The sequence below is a fragment of the Megalobrama amblycephala genome, linkage group LG1 (genome assembly GCF_018812025.1).
Source record: "Megalobrama amblycephala isolate DHTTF-2021 linkage group LG1, ASM1881202v1, whole genome shotgun sequence".
NCBI classification, from domain to species: Eukaryota; Metazoa; Chordata; class Actinopteri; order Cypriniformes; family Xenocyprididae; genus Megalobrama; species Megalobrama amblycephala.
Genome location: NC_063044.1, coordinates 20789603 through 20815225, shown reverse-complemented (window position 1 = coordinate 20815225; position 25623 = coordinate 20789603). Strand labels below are relative to the sequence as shown.

General features: G+C 38.8%; 2 protein-coding genes across 4 annotated transcripts in view; both read right to left on the bottom strand.

Annotated features, from left to right (window-relative positions):
* Positions 1–25623, bottom strand: part of LOC125243939 (gastrula zinc finger protein XlCGF57.1-like) — an 848513-nt gene that overhangs the window by 119677 nt on the left and 703213 nt on the right. The window lies entirely within an intron of this gene.
* LOC125244107 (stonustoxin subunit alpha-like) lies at positions 1978–23762 on the bottom strand. The gene is made up of 6 exons (XM_048154083.1): positions 23642–23762; positions 21120–21696; positions 18482–18574; positions 16606–18318; positions 5090–5131; positions 1978–2718 (listed from the first exon to the last, which is right to left on the bottom strand). The coding sequence occupies exons 3-6, from the start codon at positions 18516–18518 to the stop codon at positions 2111–2113; spliced, it is 2400 nt and encodes a 799-aa protein (XP_048010040.1). The 5' UTR covers positions 18519–18574; positions 21120–21696; positions 23642–23762; the 3' UTR covers positions 1978–2110.

Here is a 25623-nt window from a genome sequence, read left to right as displayed (position 1 = left end):
ATTATAATGGAGGAATCCTCACTGTGCCTCGGGCGTTTTCTCCCGCAGCACGCGCACTTCCCGCCCACAGCATTTCAAATATCTCGCGCTGCTACACGGTAAAGGAGGAATTCATTTTAAATTCGATTAATTACGATTCTGTTAGTATTCGTGTTCACAAACAACGTTATTTAACTGTAAAACACACATTCAAACGCTGCATTATCCAATATATAAAGTAAAACAAATTTCCAAGTTCAACCTACCTTTCAGTCCGAGAAAATCGATCGATTCGAGCAGAAAGTTCAAGACGCTCGTGCGTCGTGACGTCAGAGAAAACATGCAGGTGAAAAAGTGCAGGTGAGATGTTTTAAGTAGCTGTGAATTTACGTTATAATAATAATAATAATAATAATAATAATAATGTCCAACTTTTTCATCTCACTGACTTCCAACTGGTTGGAGTTTATCTATACTTCAGTTGGCAGGATTTTTTTTTTTTTTTTTTTTTTTATTATTAATTTATTTATTTATTTTTGTGGGACTAGACTAGAAGGAAGGGTCATGGGGAGCATGAATGCTAATGTGAATAAAGTGTTGAATGAGGGGACAGATGGATTGACGTGGGGAAATGAAGCTGACCAAAAATCATGTTCGTACTTTTCAACACTGAAAATCATTGAAATTTCAACATTGATTTAATATTATTTAGCATTGAATTTTCAATCTCAACCAAAATGATGATTCCGATGGAATTTCAACATTGAATCAATGTCACCTTGCTATCTGGGCAGTATACTCATTATTTTCATTATTAAACACTTGCAGTCTGTATAATTCATAAACACAACTTCATTCTTTATAAATCTTTCCAACAGTGTCCGTTAGCCGCAGCATCGGATACTATCAAACTCATTCAGAATCAAATGTAAACATGCAAATAAATACTATACTTACATGATCTGATAGGCTGCATGACGAACACTTTGTAAACATCCATTTTGAGGGTTATATTAGCTGTGTGAACTTTGTTTATGCAATGTATTATAGAGTCGCGAGCTCGGGGGCGGGGAGCGCAAGCATTTAAAGGGGACATACTCAGAATCGGCGCATTTTTAATTATGCCCCAAAATAGGCAGTTAAAAAATTAAATAATAAAAAATCTATGGGGTATTTTGAGCTGAAACTTCACAGACACATTCAGGGGACACCTTAGACTTATAATACATCTTGTGAAAAAGGGTTCTAGGGCACCTTTAAATAAGTGCAGTGCTGTGGAAAAGAATTTCCCCTTGGGGACAATAAAGTTAATCTTAAGTTAATCTTAATGTTAACACTTAACACTTAGTTGTTATTAGCATGTAGCTATTCACTGCTAGCATGTGTAGCATTTTGGAAGTCCTGTTTGCTAGCATGAGTAAAAACAAAGCCACTAGATGACAAGCCTGCAACCATTAGCCAAAAAAGCATAAGGGCTAATGCTAAAGCTGTGGTAAAGACTGCCAGTGCGCAGGAAAGGAGCGCAGAGGCTGTTACACGATAGGCTGAGAGGTGCCGCATGTGTTTAAGTTAGCTGTTACACTTTCTCCAAAGATAAGAGATACAGACCCTCTCATCTCTATATAATAATGCAGTCTATGGTAAAAAGAGCAAACCCACATCTCTATACGATGATCTGATGCAGAGATATGGGTCTTCCTAAACGGTTGCTAGGGTACTCTGTCTGGTTGCTAGGGAGTGTCTTGGCAGCTGCCAGTGATGATGCTCCAGGCAGCACTAATAATAAGTTTAAACAGCATTTCAGCTTTTTCAAGCCAACTTAATAATGTTGCTTCTGTGCTTTGACTCCTAAAATACACTTAAAAGATGTTGAACAAATCTCAATTCTACACTCATAAATTATAATTGATGTGATTTCCTTTAACAGAGATTGAGAAAAGCACAGATACACACACACACACACACACACACACACACACACACACACACACACACTGATCTGTCTTGCACACTTTTATTCTGACATGATATTTCAGTGTCACAGTATTAATGTAATGAAGAGACTCTATAACATCTGATTCATCATCAGCTCAAAGCATTGTGGGTAGAATCAGCCTGTTCTGATTCATCATCACAGTTTTACTTTTGTTCCATGACTAACATGAAACCCAGGATAGAGCGGTTGAGTGAATGTGGTCTGGACTGTGTGGATGAGGGTCATTGTGTCTCCAGAGACGCTGTAGAAGGACAGAGTTCCTGCACTGTGATCCACAAACACTCCTACTCTATAGTAATCCACAACCACTCCTGTTGTACTGCTTATGTTCTTAGAAACATCATAATCATCCACAAACACTCCTGTTCTACTTCTGATGGGCTTTACAGGGAGACTAATCTTTCTCTTATTGTGTCCGAATCTGTAAATGTCAGGATCGCAGTACAAAATCCAGGAGAGATCATTTAATCCAAACACACACTCTCTATCTCGTCCCTTCCTGCAGATGCTCTTATATGACACTGATATTAACACACCATTATCACCACTCCACTCAACCTCCCAGTAAGAGCGTCGATCACTCACACTCTCTCTACACAACACCTGAGGCCAATGATCAAATCTGTCTGGATGATCAGGATATGACGGCAGCTTTTTGAGAATGAAAGCCATCAGTCTGTTGCTCTCAAACAGACGGATCCATCCACTCACTGTGTTCAGATCCAGAGTGAGCCGAAGGGAATCTGATGGAAATAAAACACATCACAATCAGGAATTAAAGCTGCAATCAGCGATGAAAGGGCCCTCACACCCGGGCTCACCGCCACCCGTTGGCCTCAGGAAAACAGTGAACAGTGGGCGACATGCATGTAAGCGATTAAATACAGGAATGTTATGGCAAAGTCATTTAAAAGTGGCACACTTCCTGCTGCCAACAGGTGGCGCTTTGACTGTAACCGAATATTGTGATATAGATGTGTTCAGGCCTGGACTGTTATCAAACATGTGAAGTTTAGAGCAGATTGGACATTGTGTGCCTGAGTTACAACAACTTCCTGTTTCTTTCGTGGTGTTAATCGCATAAATTAGCACTCAGCCAAGTTTTGCATGATTTGACGTGTTTCTAGTATGTCTGGTACTTCATGGCATATTGAAATGTGTTTCTGGGAGAGAATTACAGTGTAAATCATGCCATTTCCTGTTGCCAGCAGGTGGCGCTATGACTAACTGAATATTGGCAGATAGAAGTTTTCAGGCCAGGACTCTTATCACACATGTGAAGTTTGGGGCAGATCGGATTAAGTTACAACAGCTTCCTCTTTCATGGCGAAACATCAGATTTTGTCAGGCCGCCACGGACAAGCCCTTCAGCGCAACTCGCAATTTAACGTCTCAAAGGTCTTTAGAGTGACCAAATATGACCTTGATCTGATTAAAGCTCTAGGAGGAGTTTGTTAAAGTACAACGTCAGGAAATGGCAAAAATTTCACAAATTTTACAAAGTTAATTCAAAATATCTCATTTCCTGTTGGTTTTTAGATTTTGCACCCTGGGGCTTTTTTGTAGGTATTGGGCTGTTACATGTGTCTACCGAATTTCATACCTGTATGTGAATCGTAGCATGAAGGGCACTTAATTGAAATTTTGTAGGTGGCGCTATCGAGCCATTTTGTCACACCTAATTCTGAAATCCATATCAGACATACATTTTCACCACTTCTGATGCATGTGCAAAAGTTTCATGAGTTTTTGAGCATGTAAAAAATGTGATTCATTTCGGAGAAGAACAATAATTGGCCGAGCAATTACAATAGGGTCTTCACACCATTGGTGCTCAGGCCCTAATTATGAATCTGGGGCCGTATTCACAAAACATTTTATCTTACCACTAAGAGTTCTCCTAAATAGCAGTAAAAGGTCTTAGCTAAGAGTTTTCTCTTAAAGCTGCTGAGACAAACTTTTACTAAGGAATAGACTGAAGTCTTAAGCTAAGAGTAAGGGCGGGGCTGACCTCGTTGCTATGGAGTAAACACACAGTGATTGGCTGATGGGGGAGGAGTCAGGGATTTAATCATAGAAATATTGTAGAATGACGTGTCATGTTTCCATATTAAAATAAAGGTTTAAAAATACAAATGTTGCCCTATTCAAATAAAGGTTTTAAAATATAGACTAAGTGTCACTAATTAAACTAGTATATACAGTTAATTGTGGACTGCCTCTTGGTTGCCTGCATCTCAAGAGAATACAGAATTCAAGGGACAAATTATGTTTTATAAACAGTGTTTGGGAGAAACACATTCAAACTGTCTTTCTAATCAGCATGAGAACAGGAATAAATACACAGACGAGAGGCGACTCGCCTATAGTTACTTTGACAGTTTTCTGCATCCCTCCGCCAACCCGTCCCTCACTCTCAGCTGGGGATACGGGGAGAACTTTGGGCTAAATTTCAAGCTCGGAGCATCCCCTTGGACAGTATACCAAATACGCTTATTATATATTTTATTACTCTATTCAATCATTTGTAAGTGTGAACTCATGAAAACCACTGCCACAGGTAATCGGACAATATTTATTTATTTGTTAAAGTTTTTTTTTTTTTTTTTGCCGTCTCATCGTAGATTCAAATCTATAAATCAAAATGTAAACTGCATTTCTGAAGAAAAGGTTCAGCACCTAAGGCTCTATCTCTATTGTCTCAGTGGTGTAGGCCTACAGTGTCTTTGGGTGGATTAGGACTGTTTGTGATTTGGTCTTAGAGACTCAGGAGTCCTCTTGAGTACTCCTAACGTTTCACAGATTTAGGAGCTAGTTTTAGCGCTAAAATGTTTTGTGAAATACTCTTAGAACAAAAATTTAGGACTCCTAAAATTAGGACTGATTTTTAAGAGTTTCTCCTAAATCACCTACTTTTAACCTTAAGATGTTTTGTGAATATGGCCCCTGATCTTTAAATGTATCTGAACTCTTCATGTTCAGTATTTCATCAGTGTCTCAGTACAGTTGAGCAGATATCCTGTGAAAATCATCATTATCATGATCAACTCTAAATCTCTTCTGTCATGTTTTCTCACTCAGTGAGTTTCTCTGCTTGTTTTCTCAGTGACTTACATTGTAGGAAGTCGTTCCTGGTCTTGGGAACAAAGTCTTTGTCTGTGGAAATCAAGAGACATGAAGAGTGTTATTATCATGTCAGGAGAAAATGATCCCTGCATCCATCGCTCACACATGCAGAAATCCTCCAACACAGAAGATATTTAGAGAAATGTTTCCTGACACAGACACTACTGAGGGTTTGATATTATTGACACGTCACCATATTTGATTTGTCTTCTGTAGACATGAACTGATCAGAGGGAATCGATCAAATTTCACTTTGCTCCCCATACAGAGAAATCATATCGCTTCATAAGACTTGGATTAAACTTCAACCTCCTTAGTAATTCTTCAAAGAGACTCTGATCAATCAATAAATGTCTCCTGCTCAATCATTTGATTAGCCGACAGTATATTATAATTCTACTGTTTAATATGAAAAATGACTGAATACATGGAAGACACATTTCAGCTTCAGTTATTAAAATCATAAAAATGATGTTCTGGTTTTAAATTCTTCTAATAACATATTTGGTTTCATCAGTATTTAAATGTGTGATTTTGAGAGTGAATTCAGGCTACAGTAGACTCATGTTAGTGCTGTTAGAAGTGACCCAGTGTTTGACGAGTCGATCTCTTCTCTCCTTCAGTTCACCAGGTTGAACCAGTTTCACCTGTTTTACTCTCATTCTGCAACTTTACCATCCTTACATTAGCAACATTATGATTTCACACTGGTTATGCCTCTCAGATAATCTACCAGCAATAAACAAAGCCTGATATTAATTGTTATTATTATATGATCTACAGTGCCATAGATGTTTAATAAAGAATATAAACTACATTGTTTAGAGTTGTAAATTATGTAAAATAACTAAATTATAGGATCAGATCAGGGGTCAAGATCTTACTGCACTGACTCCATATTCAACAATGAACAAATTCAAGGCAACAATGGCTGGAAAGATATCAATTTTTTTTAAATGTTTTTTTTTTTTTGTATGATCTACATAGGGCCCTAAATGTTTAATATAAAATATTTAATATGAAATTATACAATATATATATTATTATTCATTTGAATTATATATTTTAACCATTATTCTGTCATTTTTCATATAGATAATCATTTCACTGTATGTAATTTACATTTTTTTTTGGGTACCATCAACTAAAGATAGTCGACTAGTAGTCGTTAATTTAACCCCTCCAGCCCTGAGGGTATTTTCAGAGGTTTTTTTTTTTTTTTTTTGAGGTGATTGCATTAAGAAATCAAAAGTTACAGCACTTGGAACAAAGGTAGGTATTTTTAATTTTTGTTTTCTGAGTGACATGCACAAAAATAATTACTCATAACTCCAAATCTCTCTCTAAAAAAAAAAAAAAAAGATTAAAGACAAAAAATAAAACTTTGCTCAAGGAAAATGTTACATATATTTCATATTTGATATGCAATAAGGTAGGAGCACAATTCTTTTTTTGGTGATGTTTCTCTATATGTAAGCAGTATCTGGATCAAATTTTGTGGTGATCACAAAGAAATCTAAAGTTACAGCATTTGGAACCAAGGTAGCCTTTTTGTTTAGCCATTGGCGCCCTCTGATGGACATTTATAAAATCGCTCTTTCACATGGAATAACTCGTGACCGACGCATGGGATTATGTTGACTCATTTTAATCGTGAGAATCTGCTGTAAATGATGTCCAGTTTTCCACAATCGGAGCATGTTTCAAGCTGCATCGGTTTATTATTTACATATGTGTCTTGCAGAGCTTCGCGTACAAAAACTCACTCATGTTTAGTCAAAGCCCAAATCTATTATGCTTGTTGTATTCTACTCCGTGAGACCTTTCAAATGACATATAGCACGTTTATCTGAGCTGTATGATGCTTTTGACACATCAGAGTACATAGTACAAAAAATAATAAATAAAAAATAAATAATAAATTATGAATTTGTTTAATTGTTATTTTTCAGCAAATAATTCAGCAGTACTTAGGAGTTAATCAAAGTGGCTACATTCATTGTGAACTTATTGGGGGAATTGGTTAACTTAAAGTTTTGAAAGCCAAGATTTAATTACAGGTAAGACCACTGATGGCTCCTCCTCATTACCATTTTTTCCTTTCTTTTTTTTTATCTATAGCATTTGTTATTAAAAATAGCATCATGGTTAGAAACTATAGCTACAACATGCCAGAGTTGTCATAAAAATCTTTAGTGAAAAATCTATTCCCTTAACAGATTATCTATTATAAATTCTACAACTAGTCAACATTTGCAACAATAAATACAATAGAAAGTGATAAATTCTAGTAGGCCTAAATGTAGTCATCTTGCAGGATGATATTTTCCCCTCTTTTTAGTCATTTTAGTGGCTGTTTTAGATCATGTTGGACTTTCTCTGTAGCGTTTTGCTATTCTCAATAGAATCAAAATGGGTTGCATATTTTATCATCAGCGTCGCACAGGAACGGCTCATGCAAATCTTAAAGGTGCCCTCGGATGAAAAATTGAATTTATCTTGCCATAGTTAAATAACAAGAGTTCAGTACATGGAAATGACATACAGTGAGTCTCAAACTCCATTGTTTCCTCCTTCTTATATAAATCTCATTTGTTTAAAAGACCTCCGAAGAACAGGCGAATCTCAACATAACACCGATTGTTACGTAACAGTCGGGGTGTACGCCCCCAATATTTGCATATATTTTATAAAAAGTTCATGTGAGAAGTGCCGGTACACAAGAAAAAGTAAGGGTACGCTGCTGATTAAAATAGAGAAGTGCCCACTTCAAGCACTGGAAGTCACATTCCTCAGACAATCAAAACGATTAGTCTGCTCTGGTTTAATGGGGATTTAAAAAAAGGAGTGGGTGGATTTTTATGATTGTAGGGTTATTGTGTTCACACACTGCCAACACACATTTATGTCCAAACACCATATAAATATAGATTTATAATAAGTTTCCTTTTAAATTGATGCTGACTCGTCATCTCTGTGCCTATATATTACATACAAATTACATAATCGAATATTTATTTATATTTATATTTATTTTCCATTTATATTGACATTCAAGCTTTCTTTTTTTCAAGCAGGATGTGCTTGATAGCCTCCATCTGCTTCTGCACGGCCGAGAACTGCTGGGCGAAGCTCTTGACCGCATCGCCGAATAGGCCGACCTGCGAGACAGGGGAGTCCAGGAACCGATATATATCGGTCTACCGCATGTCCGCAAGGTTCAGCCAAAGATGGCACTGCTGGACCACAAGAGTGGCCATCACTTGACCAACCGAATGCGCTGTCACCTTAGTTGCTCAGAGAGCAAAGTCGGTGGCGGTGCACAACTCCCCCAAAAGCTGTTGGTCAAGACCACCCTGGGGCATTTCCATGAGTACTTTGGCTTGGTAAACCTGAAGCAACACCATGGCATGCAGGGCAGTGGCGACCTGTCCACAGGCTCTGTAAGCCTTCTCCGTGAGGTTGGAGGAGAACTTACAGGCCCGGAATGGAAGACGCGGTTCACCCTGCCAGCCAGCCAGCAGCCGTCGGACACAACTGCATCGCAACGGCATGCTCAACTGGGGGGATCGCAGCGTATCCTTTGGCTGCCCCGCCATCCAGAGTGGTGAAGGCGGAAAAGGGACCAGACCGGGTCCAGGCGCTATAGGGCGTCCACCACGATCTAGTCACCCTGCCTACACTCCGCCCTACCGCTCTCCTGGAGTGGACCATAAAAAACAGCAGTACGGGGCATAGAGGAGGGGACCCCCTGCCCCCTGAGAAGGACCGAGAGTCTAGACCTCAACACTGAGACAATGGGAACATGAACCATCCACAAAAGCTGCCTCAGCATGCTGAAAGCCCAGGCATGTGACACAACGATTGTGACCGTTTGGGGGACCAGGAAGAACCGCATTCAGTAGCACACAGACGGAATGACATCTTGAAAAAGACACAGTGTCCATCTGTGAAGCTCTTTTAGAAGGGAAAAAAATCGCAAACCAACCGGAACAAAAACAGCTTGCTGGGAAAACAGCAGTTGAGAGCTTTGCAAAGCTTGCGGCCGCCACTGTAAAGTGCCTTAACACCAGCACAGATCCACAAAGAAAGCTTGACTAGTAGTACTTTACACAGTAAAGGCGATCTTGCAGGAACACAACTGCTTGACTCTGAAGCGAAAGACAAAGTGCAAGTGCACCCTCTTCTACATTTATACCTGCTCACGGGGGCGGTGCGCGTGACGCAAAGCTCGCACTCCAATGTCCATTGCCTGACTTCTGACGTACGTTGAACGTGACCAAGTGAAAGGGAACCATGGTTAATTTTCGTAATTTTCGCTCATCAGTCAAATTCATTTAAAAATGTAGATTCAGCAGGTATGAAATATGATCAGTAAGAGAAAAACAGTTAATGAGAATACGAGCACTGGACTGTGACAGGGTAGTTTGGAAATACATTTATTTATTTTTTAGAATGCACATTTCAGCAGGTAGAAGATATGAGATGTAAACATCCTCAGATTCAAAAGGCCTAAAAGATAACAATGTCCATTATCCCTTACTTGTCCCCACACAATGACAGTTACTAATTATTAGATTACATGAATAGTGTTGCACAGGCCTATTTTTAACTCAAAATGGTGAAATTAGACAAAAGTTTATTAGTTTGACTGGTTTTTTTTTGGTCATTATAACATTATAACATTTCTGATCTAAAGCAGCTGTCAAATATGAAATGTTTATTTTAGCTACTTGCATATCTCGCACTTGACTTAACTGAAGTGACAGTAGCGCTGCTAAAATTTGTGCTCAGCAGCTTCTGTGAACACAAAGCCGGCCTACTTTGATTTGATTGGTCATCTCAAATATTTGACACTGACGAGCGGTGACAGACCAATGAGGCACAGATGAACGCACACACCCTGTCCTCTGCTTCTGACTTGTGCTCTGCTCGGCACTGCAGCAGACTGAAGAATGTGTTGATTAACAAAGACTAAAAGACGGGGCAAAACCAAAGCCTGCCACCGGATTCATATGTTTTAAAGGGGACTGAAGTGATCACGAATCAGTGTACAGATTATGGAGTTAATCACATATTTTTTAGGGAGGCTGGGCAGAAGTTTAGATGGGCTGAAGCCCCCCTAACAAGGGCCTAGTGACACCCATGGTCCTTGGTGGGAACGGGCCTTTAAAATCAGAAATTTTAGTCTCAGAAAAATAATAACTCTAACGCTGTGTCTACACTGGACGCGTCCATTAAAGCACCACATCGTGCCGTGCCACAACAGTTACAGGCTGTCTACATCAGATGCGACAAAGCACCTGTTGCAAAGCATTTGTCCTTCGTGTCAGTATGCCATAAATAGAACGTGGCATCAGTTTTTGTCGAATCGGGCCACATCCAGTCAGTGCTGCGTTAAGCCTTTGTGGGGCCCTGGTCTAATGCAGTTTTGGGCCCCCCCCTCCCCAATCGGTAAATCAAATGTGCAATCAACCAAACATAGTATTAAAACACGTATGTTATGCTCATGAAATAAAAATAAACAAACACAAAGCGCACGTCATAATTCCATAGTAGATTAAAAATTATGTACATAATCAGAAACAGCCCAGCAAATAAAATTAATTCAATATAATTCACTACTAAAAGAGCTTCTTCCAGCTCTTCTTCAAAGAGAATTCCTTAATTAAATCCTTAAAATCAAGTTGAAGCAGAATGTTGTACTCACTTGACATTACTGTCAAACAGTTCAGTCTTTGTTCATGCATCGATGTCCTCAGTTTATAAGTCCCAATTTTGAAAATGACCTCTCTCCTGAGGCATTTGACACAGGGAGGGTGAGAAAGATCCTTAATGCAATTTCAACATTGGGAAACACACACTGGAGCTGCATTCTTTGAGGATAAGCATTACATTTCTAGGTGGCCTGTGCGAGCGGCCCATCGAGTGTCGGTCCTTTTAATGTCTCTAGCCGAACGTTTTCATTTGATTCAAGTTCATCCATAATAACTTTTTCATTGCCTAGGGGATGCCGAAAAATAAAATAAAACATGACTGTACAAATCCAAAAAACTAAACTGTCTTATTGCAGCAAGCAACACTTTTCATTCCAACAAGGTTCAGTGAATGAGCAGCGCAGGGTATCCAGTCAGCTACTGGGTTCACCTCCTGAATGTGAGCCCTCAAACCCCTATAAAGACCAGACATATTCAATGCATTATTATAGCACGGGCCCCTGCAGCTTTTAAAATCAAGATTCATCTAATTTAAAATCCCTGATACAGACTTGAAAAGTGAATCTCCCATGTGAAATATGGGTAGAAATTTTAGAAAGCGATCGAATACTTGCCTTTCTGTAGAAACATAATGTACTACAAATGTGAGTTGGTCCACATGTGCTAAATTGGGGGTGGAATCAACTATTAGGGAAAAATATTTAGAGCTCTCTACTTGAAGAATTATTTCAGCTTGAACTCTCAGTCCCATCAGTGCAATAAATTCCTTGCATACGGTGTTACATAGATAAGATGTAGTTCCCCTCCCCTTATTTCCATATGTTCTCATTTATTCTGCAAGAAAAGGGTCAAACTCGCTAAGAAGTTTAAGTATCCCTAAATAATTGCCATTGTTTGGAGACCCGATCGTCTCATTGGCTCCCTGGAATGCAAGGCTGCATTCTGACAGGAACTGTATCACCGCAACCACCCGTTTTAGAACTTCTTGCCAATATTTCTGCTCGTCTTCACATTGCTCTTTCAGTTCAGCATCTATTCCATGAGCCTGTGTCCGTGCCAACCATGTAAGCATGGCATTTGTATGAGGCTGACTTGATTCCTGTTCGTCCGCGTGCGCGCACGCATGTTTCCAATCACAAAAACCAGAGTGAGAAAAAGAACTCGCAGACTGCCCAAATAACCAACAGAAGAAGCAATACACGTTTCCAGTCGAAGGAGAATAAACAAGTCATTCTCTTTGCACAGCTTCGCCATTACGCATAGAGCAAGTGAACAAGGTTGTGCTTAAACACCTTCTGGATTTTGTAAAATTGCTCTGATGCATGGAACGGTGCGTCTTTATTTTGACACAACAGGGATGCTTTCACGCCCTTACTAACCCAGTAACAATGCAATTCCTCTGTGACAGCAGGGCCCAAACAAGCAACATCAGTGGATGTAATATGTTCTTGAATAGGAGAAAACTGCTGCCTTGTATCAGTTGTATCATCACCTGATTCAGAAGTTTTGGCCGAAGGAGGGGGTAGGCTGATATTCGGCCTACTTATAGTGGGCGAGGCAGAGGATATCTCAATAGATTTGCAAAGCTCCGTGGCTGATGTTGTAGCTGTATCTGATAGGGAAATAGTCTTCTTGTCTTTTCTATGGGTTCTTCTGTATTTTTTTTTTTTTTGGTTAAAAAAGTCGTAAGCTTGGGTATTTTTCTCTGAATTTTTATTTCTGTGTTTTATTTATTTATTTTTTTGTTGTTGCTGCTCTTTTTAGCACCACTGTCACATTTTTTTAGGCCTACTTATATGTTCGACATGACGATGTCCTGTATGTACTGCGTGTCCTCTGTGACTATTGATTTGTGTGTGTGACAACCATGCTCTAACGTATGCATAATTACCTTGATCAAAACGTGTTTTAAAACGTAAAATAGAATTTTCTCAGGGCCCCCCAGTGTTCAGGGCCCTAGGCAGCAGCCCATGTTGCCCTTTAAGATAACACGGCCCTGCGTCCAGTGTAGAAAACATCACTGATTAAATTGGGTTCTATTGTCTTTTGTTGCATTTAAATAGAATTTCAGTAAGTTGGCTCTCTCAAACCAACATAATAAGTATGCAAGAGAACAATAGTGATGATTTTCCATAGGCAAGCACCAGTAACTAGAGAAAAAAGTTTGGGAACAAACTTTGCTGTTGGCTTGAGAAAGCTCGAAACTTGGACCGGGTCTTGGACTCGGTTAGCCTTGTGCACAGCTGTGGCAAATGTCATGGCCAGGGCTGCCAACTCTCAAACATTCAGAGTGAAAGTCACGCAAATGACGTTGCTGCCTATGTGTGGATCAGATACCCTCGAATTTCATCAAAAATATCTTAATTTGTGTTCCGAAGATGAATGAAGGTCTTACAGTTGTGGAACAACATGAAGGGTGAGTAATTAATGACAAATTTCATTTTTGGGTGAACTAACCCTTTAAAATATGCTGGCAGTTCAGAACGAGCAATCCAGTCATTATACAGATTAGTGTTTCCTTCATGTTCACAAATGTATTGTTATTACAAATAGTGTCTACTTAAATCACAGAATATGGACATTTAATGTCGGATATAGGCTACTATATTTAATCAATGCAAAGATTGGAACAAGTGAAATGTTCCTTATAGGGTAGGTAACAGACACAGTTTCTGCCATGTTAATCTTGAGTAGTACTGCATCCTTCATATCTCCGAAAAGTCTATAGTTTTATAATATTTATCAAAGATAGATACGCTGTACTGAGTCTTTCCGAAAAAAGCCAAGCTCCTGGAGGCATGTCTGCTGTCAGTGCCGTGGGCAGAGCTAAAGAGTCACGAGCGTGCGCAGCTTTTGCGTAGAGTTCGTCTGCAAGCTGTGACATCATTATAAATAAAAGGGAACAAAAATGTTAGTGTTGTTTACATTATATGCACTTGCAGCGCCGATTGCCAACAAAACACAGACATCTGATGCAGTTTTACTCACCACCCGCGACTATTAAAGGGGTATAATGCTATTTCATGTATTCTGACTTATTTACACTATTAAAGAGTTGGATTCTCATGCTAAACATGGCCAAAGTTTCAAAACATGAGTTGGATGCATGATGGAGTATTTCTGTTCCAAAAATTCTCTTTTTTCGAGCATCGGCCTGAGTGACGTCAACTGGGGCGGAATTCCTTGTACGGGCACTTCTTCCAGAAGGGCGCGCGTGCATGTCGACCAGAGCGAGAGAGCAATAGCACACCTATCGACGTGCGGTCGGGTTTACGGAAGTCATCGGCAGCGCTACACAGGTCACAGGACTGCACGAAATCAACAATGTCACCAAAGAAGTGTGTTTTTGATTGTGAGGGAAAAAAACCTTGCTTCCCAAAACGCTACAAAGTCGTGAGTCGTGATTTGAAGTCGTAACTTAAGCCGAGTTCAGACTGCACGATTTTAGCCCTGATTTTGACTCGCCAACAGGTTTTGAGAAATCACAGACAAATGCCCGAAATCACAGGCAAATCAGTGCTCGTTCACATGAGTGACAATCACGCAGTGTGAATGAGCAAAGACGCGATCTTAGAGAATCACAGACGAGTCGCAGACACCCGTGAGATATTTGGCATGCTAAATATCTGGACCTGTCGGCGATTGAAAATCCTGCTGTGTGAAAAGTGTTGTGACTGAAAACTACATCGGCGATGACCGACAGCCAATGACAGAGCAAGATGCAGAGCAGCGGGGAGTTCGGGGAGGAGTTATAGACAACTCTCATTGCAGAACACACAATCCTTGTTCCTCGCGTCTCCCCAACCATTTCCTCCTCCATATTCTTCTTTTTCTTGTTTTCGCTGCAAATCAGCGCACAGGCAGTTTGTATTGCAAGCTTTTTGCGGGCTACCATTTTTAATAATAATCCCAGTCTCACGTGAGAACTCCGGTCTTGCACGCGTGATATCGCATTGTTTCCTTGTCACGTCTCACGTGTGTTTGGTTGTGAAATGTAGTTTGCGTGCCAGACAGAGTTGTCGGCGATTCTTCCTATTGTAAAGTCACACAGTGTGAAACCTTCTGTCGCCGATCCATCGTGCAGTTTGAACACAGCAGCGACTGAATGCTGGCCAAGATAGTCATGCAGTGTGAAAAGAACAGTGACCCGACTCCTTTGAAAATCGTGCAGTCTGAACTCGGCTTTACAGGCTCAAAAACCTGCCTGGAACGCAGCATTAGTTAGTAATAATTCGGGTTTAGTTTAGTGGCCGTTTTGGTTATTGTTTTGGCCTTGTCCAGCCCCGAAGAAATCGCTTCATTTATTTTCTTGGCTTTGTGACGAAACTAAACAGAAAAATAAAAAAAAATGAAAGAAATTATTGAAACTGATTTTTCCAGAACATTTTATTTATGCTGCTTCCCTGACCTAGACCAGGGGTGCGTTTCCCGAAAGCATCGTTGGTAAACCATGGTCGTAACTCCCATTGAACTCTATTGGTAACGACCGAACTTGCGACCATAGTTCGCTTCGGGAAACATGCCCCAGGGTAGCAACATTAACAAGACACACCTGAACTCAAACTCTAATCAAATCAATAAATAACCATGGCAACACACAGGGAGAGAATGGAGGAAATTAGCAGACTGTAGGAACTCAAATATGAACATGACAGAGAAACAGATATAAAAACAATGAAAACCAAACTAGAAACACAAGAACAGAACTAAACCGTTAAAGTAATGGTGCCCTCATGTGGTCTGGGAGCTGCAGACAAAAATGTGTGGTTTGGCAGAAGATGACGTAACACAGCAGTTGTGGTGAGGAATGCACACTGTTGGTTCATACGTTCATGCTCTGACACAATTTGGTAATATTTATGTGATGATAATGCAAAATGAGTAGCGATTTCACCTATTTTGTTTATGATTTGGTTTAGCTAATAACATTTAATGAGAGCAGTAATGTATACTTTAATAGTTATATGGCTTTTTGTGAACTTACGTTGGATAGTGCTCTAATTAGCAAGTTCATTAATTTTCATACTTTTTTAGATGCCTAATGTCTGCAGTGAAACACCACTGAGAAGCTGTTTTATTTCACTTTTCAGTAAACAGACGTCAACCAGAATGTTGTGTCCTCTCATATATGAGGGAATGGGGCTTGCCGACTCATGTTCATCAGAGCACGGGAATGATCATATGAATGGATTGATCAAATTGCAACGCAGAATAAAAAAAAAAAAAGACCAGATCCATCACATTAGCTATATTTTATTGCGTTTCACTTGTTTAAGGCTTTGTATTGTTTTTAATTGTGAATTTCATATAGTTAAAGGGGTCGTATGATGCGTTCCTTTTTCTTGAGTGTGTTATGTAGCTGTTTGTGCATGTATCTGCAATGTTACAAAGCTCAAAGTCTCCAACAAAACAATTTAAAAAAAGAAGGCAGAATCAGACCCAGCTCAAACACCTAGATCGAATCCTCCCTCACCAAGCTACGTCACTCTGTGGAAATATTTGCATAATAATAATAATGATAATTCCAACTTTGCTATGGCAATCTGGCACTCCTGAACTAGAGACTTAATGTATGTTTTATTATTTGTAAAAGTATTTGCTGTTCAAATGCAGAGTTTGTCACGTTCAGCTGAACCGCGGCTTCTACTGTAATACCTATGAGTATCAGGTTCTGATCGATCGGCTTGTTTATCTGCATTTTCAGAATCCAACTCGGGCTCCAACTAATATGGTAAAACTGATGACATTATAAACATTAATGCAAAAAAATTTGCATATGGCACTTACTTAAAGGCAGTATGGTGCTGATAGTGTCACTGGCTTCACTCACTCCCACTTTTCCCACAATCCTGTAGCGGATCAAGTACTGCTTTCCAAACTCCAACTCAGTCAGATTAAAGTCTTTATCGGGTGTGTTTATGACAAGCCACTGTTCCTCAGCTGCTTTCACCTGCTGGTACTCCACTCTGTACTGCACAGTTTCTCCAGATGGGGACTTCTGCAGTTTCAGGGACACACTTCGCTCCAGGACCTCCTTCGCTTCTGGCGGGGGAGGCTTCGACACGGGCTGGAACTGTCTGTTTGTCAGCTTCCCTTTTTCATACAGATAGATGGAGGAGCCTGGACTGGATGGATCGGAGATGACAGACATAAAGAATCGGTATCTCTTTTCATCTTTATTAGCCTCTGAAAAACTTTTGAAAAGAGATAAGTTCTCTCTCATCTTTGAGATGACATCAGTGTTGTTGAACCACTCTTCTGATGCTAACATGCCAGAATGCGGTTTCGTTCCCACATCTAGCTCTTTAAACTTATCAGATTCCACAAACTCCTTCAGGGTTGAAAGATACTGGTCTTCATACTTCAGAGATGTGAAGGTCAAGCACACCACAACATCAATAACAGGATTAAGGAAGATGGCCTTGAGATGGTTTGAGTCTTCAGTTTTGATTCCATCCAGCATCTTGGTTTGAGTACTCAGGAGGTTGAGTTCAGACTTTGCACGATCTAACCACTGGTTAAGGTTGTCAGCATTAAAAGGGGAGCTGTAGTGGATCTTCAGGATGTCTTCCAGTGACTTCTCCTCCATCCCTCCTCGTCGTATAGCAGGCAAGACCCTGCTGACAGCTTTCAGGAGCATTGTCTTGTAAATGCTGAATGATCTCTGAAATGATTGTAGCCTCTCTTTGATGTCTCTGAAAACATTTACCAGTGGTTTTCTTGAGAGGTCATTGCATGCCCTCTCCGCATGTCCCAGCCCCTCTATTATATCTTCAGTGGTGGAAACCAGACTTGTGCTAATTTCTCTCACCAACTGAGCCGCTTTTGTATCCAGTAGAGAAAGAGGATAGAGCCAGACTTTTATTGGAACTGCATTTTCTGGATTCTCCTTCAGTATATTGGGGAGCTTCTTGTACACCTCTAGGGCCTCCATGTAAGTGGTGGGGTTCTGATCAAGGCGGACGTCACCATAAAATGTGCAGGTGATGCTCTCAGTCATTTCCTTATCAATATCTGTCATGTTTAAAGCACCTTTTCCCTCAGTGAAAAATCCAGGGATTTTCTTGACCTTGGCATCTAGTTTTCCCTCAATCTCCTGCTTGTTTTCCTCTTCTGAAAATGTGAGATCAAACACCATGAAGGCCTGAGCTCCATATAGTACACCAGTGACCACATGAGTTGCAGTTTTCTGCTCAAACACCTGAGGGTAGGTGATCTGGCCCAGCTGAGTCATTGTGAGCTGTTCGAATCTGGTGGTTTGTTTGTAATACATTGTAACTCTGGACTGTTGGTTTGAAGATTTGGTGTCACGCAGGAACTTGGCAGATCCTCCCACCTCCACCAGTCCTCCTAAGAAGCTGGCCTTCAGGGAAGCACTTACATCCAGGAGACTGGACTTATTAGAGAGAGAGTCTGAGCTACTGAACTTCAAATCTGTCATGAGCTGTGAACGAGTGTCCAAATCTTCACTCAGTGACTTCTTATTCCACAGAGTAACACCTGAAATGAGAAATGTCTTTAACAGTTACATATGAAGAAGTGATGTACTGTTGAAGAAACATGCAGGTTTTATAATGGTAATTGGTGATGCAGCATTTAGTGAAGTGAGTATAACAAACTTTTCTTTATTTTCTTTATTTCTTTCTTTATGTTGGTAAAGCACCTGGAATGAAGGTATCCTTGCGGCAGTCATACAGCATACCAGGAAACAGAGGTCTTCCTAGAGCTGCCACTTCAATGGGCTCTGATGCCAGGGCTGCAGTAAATGACAAATAAAAGGTAATATTTATACTTACAATATTTATAATATATATTAACAAAATAACATCTGATGATAAAGAATACTGTTTAACTCTTTAATTTGCCAGCCACCACCAGCATTTTTGATCATTTTCACAGAAGTTTCATGGCCCGTAGAATACTTTGTTGTATTAACATCCAATATATCAAAAGAAAGAACTACGGAGCCCCGGACATGACATGCAGGAAAAAAATAGTAGGCTAAATCATGTGCACGATTTACTATTTTGTTCCCTCGATTTACTAAAACGTGCACATGATTTATAAATCAAGGGAACAAATTAGTAAATCGTGAGCACAATTATTTTTTTCTTGCATGTCATGTACGGGGCTCCGTAAAGAACAGAGTCTCTGCTTTTAAACAAAAAAATATTCTAGCTATGTGCATTTATCAACACTTTAATATGAGTAAGTTTCATAAAAAAAGTTTAATTAATCAAAACATTTCGAGCAAGAAGCTGAGAAAAACGCGTTTTAGTCAAAGACTACACCCAGAAGGGATTCAGAACGATAGTCAAAACACAGATGGTGTAGATCGACTCCATCAACACCCCCAGAGCTTCACAGTCCTATAGCTCATCCTGGGTCAACATTTCATTCAGAAACATTAGCAGTTTTGATTTATGTGCTGTTTAATGTTAATAATCACTTCTTTTTTTTCTTTTTTTTTTTTACATATGCATCTGCTTACATAAGATATTGTTTGTTTCTGCTTCTTTTTCACCTGTGTTCTGATCAGGAGATTCTAAAAGTACTCTTTTAGAAGATGTGTAATAGCGCCCCTACCCTATGACAGTGGAAAGTCGAAAATTCCTATAAAAATGGCGGGGAAGAGTTTTCTTACAAATGATGGAAACTTCCGTCAATGGCGGGGAAAGAGTTAAAGGTGCAGTATGTAATAATTTTGTCCTCTAGAGGTCACTAGAAGCCTATTCAAAACAAAGGCGAAGCTTGATGACGCCAAGTTTTAGAACGGAATCTTGGGACATGTGGTCTCCATCTCAAAGGACGGTGCAAAAGAATAGGGATTGGACTCAGGAAGAAATCATGTTCATGGATGCGATTATTAACGTTACTGTAGTATGAAGCAGAGCAGGAGCGAGTGTTGTGGAGCTGAACGAGGAGCTGGAGCGATTGATCAACACACGCCTCACGAGCAGAGGAACTTTTATTATGACACAGTCGCCCGCGCTGCTTCCACTTTTGCGGTCATGAGTATGAGGTAACACAGCTCTGTTTATCATATTAGATACATTTGCGTGTGTTGAAAATGATGTTATAACGTAACTCTGTGGGTTCGCTCGGCAGCTGCTGTGAGACACTGTTACACACTGCAGTAAGATAGATCGATTTTACAATATCATATTAAATACTGGATGGCTTGTGTTGATAGATGACATGCAATTAATTTTAAAACGTATTGTGAGATGGAGAAAATGCTGTATTACTGTTACTAAAAATAAAGCTGCATCTGATTATGTTATGTTAGCTACTTGACAGAATAGTGTTTTTCTCTGAGGCATGGTAAAGCATGGTACTCGCAAAAAAAAAAAATCAAGAAAATTAGATTTAAACAATAAGACTAAACATGTTGAGCTATATATAACAACAATTAGTTTTCTGTCTATAAATATATCAAAACAGTTGTTCCCTTGTCTATTAAAACATGTAATATTTTAAAGCGTCTTTGGTGTTTCCATGGTTTCTACAAAATAAACCGGAAACTGAGGGTAACGCGGGTATAACGCAATCGACAGGCGACTCCTCACACGTCCCAGAGCCTTGGTTAAAATTGCAATTTTCTCACGGTTTACAAATAGTTGGAAACATTTGGGATATTGTAAGTACTCAAGTGAACAAAATATATAACACTGGCCTAGTGGTTTTTGGATATTTTACTGTAAAAATATTACATATTGCACCTTTAATACTGAAGAAATCTGTTATAAAATAAAGATACAAGCAGCAAGCACTGGACATCCAATTGGACGCCCCAACATTTTATTCGCCACCGGCATTTGCTGACTGACATCTCATTTTAACTCATGTCGAAAGAAGAGGGTTTTTTTTTTTCCAAGGACGAGAGAATATGGTTGCAAGGTAACAAAGATCAAGAAAACATCATATTTGAAGTAAGTTCTTAAGGTTTATCATTAGGTTTGTTTGCTGAATAACTTCTATGAGACACTGTGTGAGGCTCCAAGAGGTTACCAGATTAATCAGATTAGAGAGATCGGGTTGATCAGTTACTTCATTTAATGAGGGCTTGCAATGATCAAATTGGTAATTTAGGCTAATATACAGTTATGAAAAAGAGGAATGCTGGTAATTGGATGATTAGATGTAACCATAGGCTGTCATATATTTGTTCAGGATCCATCAAACATGAAAAGACAGGGAGACATATCATAGTTCTTTGTAAAGAAGCACAAACAGGCAGATTGGGTGTAAACAGACCCCAAGCCCCTGCATCACCACTGGAACCCAGAGCAGCTCCCTACCTGAGGCTAGTCAGAGTCAGTGTGGTCAGACTTCTGGATCACCAACAGATCAGAGCATCCTCCAGACACAGACAGTCAGTCAGTCACATGCCAAGTTCAAGATTTTAAGTTGAGATGACTTAACAGATTAAAAGGATAGTCCCCCCAAAATTAAAATTCAGTCATCTTTTGCTCACCATCATGTCATTCCAAACCTGTATGACCAAAAGAAGATATTTTAAAGCATGTTGGTAACCAAATATTTTTGGGTTCCCGTCAACATCAATTGCATTTTTTTTTTTTCTATAGTACGAAATTTGATCAACATGCTTCAAAATATCTACTTTTGTGTTCTGCAGAAGAAGATACAGGTTTGGACCTTTAAAATGTTGGTTCATGTGTGTTCTTGTTGTACTGTAGATACACGAATGGTTCTTGTGTTATAGATTGATCAAGGCATGTAACAGAGACCTCTGGTTCTGAGCAAGACAGTGAGCCAGAGCTGGCAGGAGATGTCATGGAGCCTCTCCCAACTGCATCAAGCACCAGATTTGCTGTTCCAAAAGGATCCAGTGGTAGGCCAGACCTATACTTTAAACTACACATTTTAGTCAGCAGCTGTTAGTGTCTAATCTTGTGGAACCCTTAATTACACATTTCCATAGAGATATGACACATCTTAATGGTCAATTTTTTTGAAACTGAGAAAATATTGAGAAAATTGCCTTTAAAGTTGTCCAAATGAAGTCCTTAGTAATGCATATCCACTCACAAAAATAAATGTTTGATATATTTACGGTAGTAAATTTACAAAATATCTTCATAGAACATGATCTTTACTTAATATCCCAATGATTTTTGGCATAAAAGTAAAATCGATAATTTTACCCATACAATGTATTGTTGGCTATTATTTTCTACAAATATACCCGTGCAACTTAAGACTGGTTTTGTGGTCCAGGGTCACATTATTTAAAGTCCCCCTGTAGTCAGTTTTATCACTAAAGTTACTTATTTAAACGTTTTTTTTTTTTTTCCTGTGAAAAAAAATAAATAAAAAATTCATGCCTTAAAATAGCTTCAATATATCTCTACACCCTTGCTTCACGGGAATGTGCAGATTAGCCCCGCCTCCACTCACCAGATCAGAGATCCACTCGGACGGATACAGGCTCGTCTACAAGTCGATATATCAGAATGGCAATGCGTTTTATGTTTTGCTCTCTACAACGTTGGATACGTAATGGAAACGAATATGATTAGCCTTTTGCTTGACTATGTTATCAAACAGCTAATAGCCTATTGTGTTACTAAGGTTACAAAAAATATGTTTCTGTTTACCATCTCAGAGTCAGACAGCTGCCTTCTAAAAATCAGTATCCTTAGAAATGCTTTGAACAAGGCAATTTTTCAACAAACAATTTCAAGATGTAATGAAAAAGCACAATATTAGCATTGTGGAATGCTTTAATAGAATGCTAAAAAGTTGAATGTGGAGATTTTTAACAGCTATTAATTCCCATCGATACATACATATTATGCAGCGCTACAACACCAGATATTACAGAAGTATTAGGATGAGACCGGTGGACGTCAACAGAGAAAATGAGGCTGTGGTGTTTCAAAATCTGTACGGTGATATAAAGAAGAATGAGAAACATGTATTTAAATATAAAATCGGAGACGTCGTTCGAATTTCTAAAGTGAGAGGCCCGTTCACCAAAGGATATGAGCAGAACTACACAGAAGAATTTTTCACTATAGCCTCATGTATTCTGCACCAACCGCCCATCTACAGACACAGGGAGGTCATCAACGGAGGTTGCAAAAAATATTCATGAGTAAAATCAAGGCATTTAAGGTAGTAAAGATTCTGGCTGGTATCAATAATAAGCTATAAGCAATATTGTTTTTTCTGGGTTACCAAAGAGCTCTATTAAACACTTATAAAGAGTTCAGAATGCAGCGGCATGAATTAATAACTTGCTAACTGCTCTAAAACTAGAAATCGCATTACTCCATAACTCAAATCCCTTCACTGGCTGCCTGTTTTCAAGATCCTCTTATTAGTTTTTAAACATCTTCATGGAACGGCCCCAATATTCCTTTCTAATTTGTTGAATAAATATACTCCAGCAAGATCGCTCTGAACATCAAATAGTAATTTGTTGGTTGTGTCAAAAACGCTGCTAAACTGGCGAGTCAGTCTTTAGTTATTTCTGTCCTACACTATGAAACTCTCATTCTGACAACCTGTGAGCCATCGGCTCTCTGTGCACTTTTAAAAAACATCTCAGAACACATTTGTTCACCAGGGCTTTTTTTATTATTTATTTATTTATTTATTTTTTTGGTTTATTTTTATTGTTCTATTTTATATTATGTGATTTTAGTTTTGTTTATCTTATTTCTATATGTGAATTTGTTTTTTGTTTTTTTCTGTGTATTTCTCTTATGTAAAGCACTTTGTAAACACGGTTTAAAAAGGTGCTATAAAAATAAAGCTTTCCTTACTACCTGTTCATATTAAAATCACATCTTACCTGAAAGTCTCTGTTCTTGGTATGGTAAGAGATGAAGTCTGAAGCTGATCAGAGATCTGTAGTAATATTCGTATTCCTAATGTCTCATGAAAAAGTGTATTCTGAGAAATGTTTCTTTTTTGTTCATTCCCTTACAGGGACGTGCAAGGGGCCGGAGGTTGGAGGGGAGGTGCCTGAGTTCCTGCCCCTCTGACACTGAAATGCTTTCTGATAGTATACAATCATTTTGTGTGAGGAACAGAGTAGAATTTATTAAAGATGTTCATTTCTGAAAATAGTATCCAGATTCAATCTGTGAAGTGACACCCTGTCCCAAATGGCACACTTCATGTGCTCTTGTGGTTTTGCTGACTTACAGTGACCACAACGTACATGCATCTCAATGTGCACTTCTGCTGCAGTAGACTTAGAGTAATTTCTTATTAATGTAAAGATTGTAAATAATAATTAAAAAAAAGATTGTATAACTATGATAGCTGCCTGAATCATAATAAAGCACTGTTCGCCAGAGGAGAATTGGTCCCCGACTGGGTTCTCCCAAGGCTACTGGTATACTGCACCAACTATAAGCCCTTTATCAAGTGACCCCTTAATATTTTTCAATAACAAGCAAGTAGCTGATTCTGTGGAATAATTGTTTCTAAAACCTAATTTTTATGTAAATGATTATTTATCTCTAAATTATGCAAAAATGGTTTGAATAAAACCTTCTCCAGTTCTCCTTTGGAGAACTCTGGAAAAAATACTAATTGGTCTATAATTAATCGTTATCTGAATTCCCAGATTTAAAAATAGGCTTTATCAATGCATTTATACAATTAACAGGGAACTGCACATTTTTATAGAAACATTAATAAGATGAATAAGGGGCTTAACTAAAATATATTCCCCCTAAAATACGTTAAAAATAATAAAAAAAGGCAGTATCAAGATTATATATATCTTTAGAATACGTAGTTTAATTCATTATTAATTCTCATGATTATTGATTGATCAACTTCCTGTATTTCATATAAATTAACATTTATCCTCTATATTCTCAGATGGATTAGCATCTTCATCTTACTACATTTAATGAATTTATCTACAACACTTCCAATGTTAAACACTAGTTTATCACAACATTCATTCACTTGTCATGAACTGCTCTGAAACGCACAGATCCTAATGCAGAAATGTATTAAAGGTTAATCCAATGACATAATCCAAACAGATGAAAGGTCAAGAGCACATGGTTAACAGTGCAAATAATGACAGAGTCCAAGGCAGAGACAAACAGAGAAAACCAAACAACAAGCAGAGAATCGAAAACCAAGGTACGGGAAACCAGGAGAATGCTCGGAATTGCAGAGCGGCATTTACTTTGCAATGAATGACTGAATAAACGGGGCTTATACAGGCAGAGTTCACAAGCTGATGAGACACAGGTGGGTGTAATCAGGCTGAATGAGTCCAGGCTTAAAGAAAAGTATTTAAATGTCTTTTTTTTATTTTTTTTTTTACTTCTATTACATGCATAATGTTTATTGATTTGGCTTGAATGATTTAGATGTTTCATGCTTCAGAAAATGTGAGCAAATTTCCAGTAAGCAAACAAAGTGAGCATCGATGCTTCCTGGTTTTTGCATTGCATTGTAGGATTTTCTATGGAGTGAACTAGCAGAATTTTGCAAGTGAGACTCCCTGAAGTTGAGCTGAATTCAGAATTCTGAGAATATCATTATTACAAACAAATGAAATGTCTGTCACAACATTAATTATACAACTTAAAGCTTGTTATTTTAATTTAATATTATTTTGGGGTGAAAGACGGGATAGGGAGGACTTGTTTTCTTTTGCTAAATGGAATTTATAAAGGGAATTTTGTGCAGGTTGTAGCTAGGGGATTTTCAGTGCTCTTTCCATCACTGCCAGTGAGTTATGCCAGTTAAAAATCAAAATTTGCATCCCTGGTTGCAGCACATATTATTTCTAAACTCTAA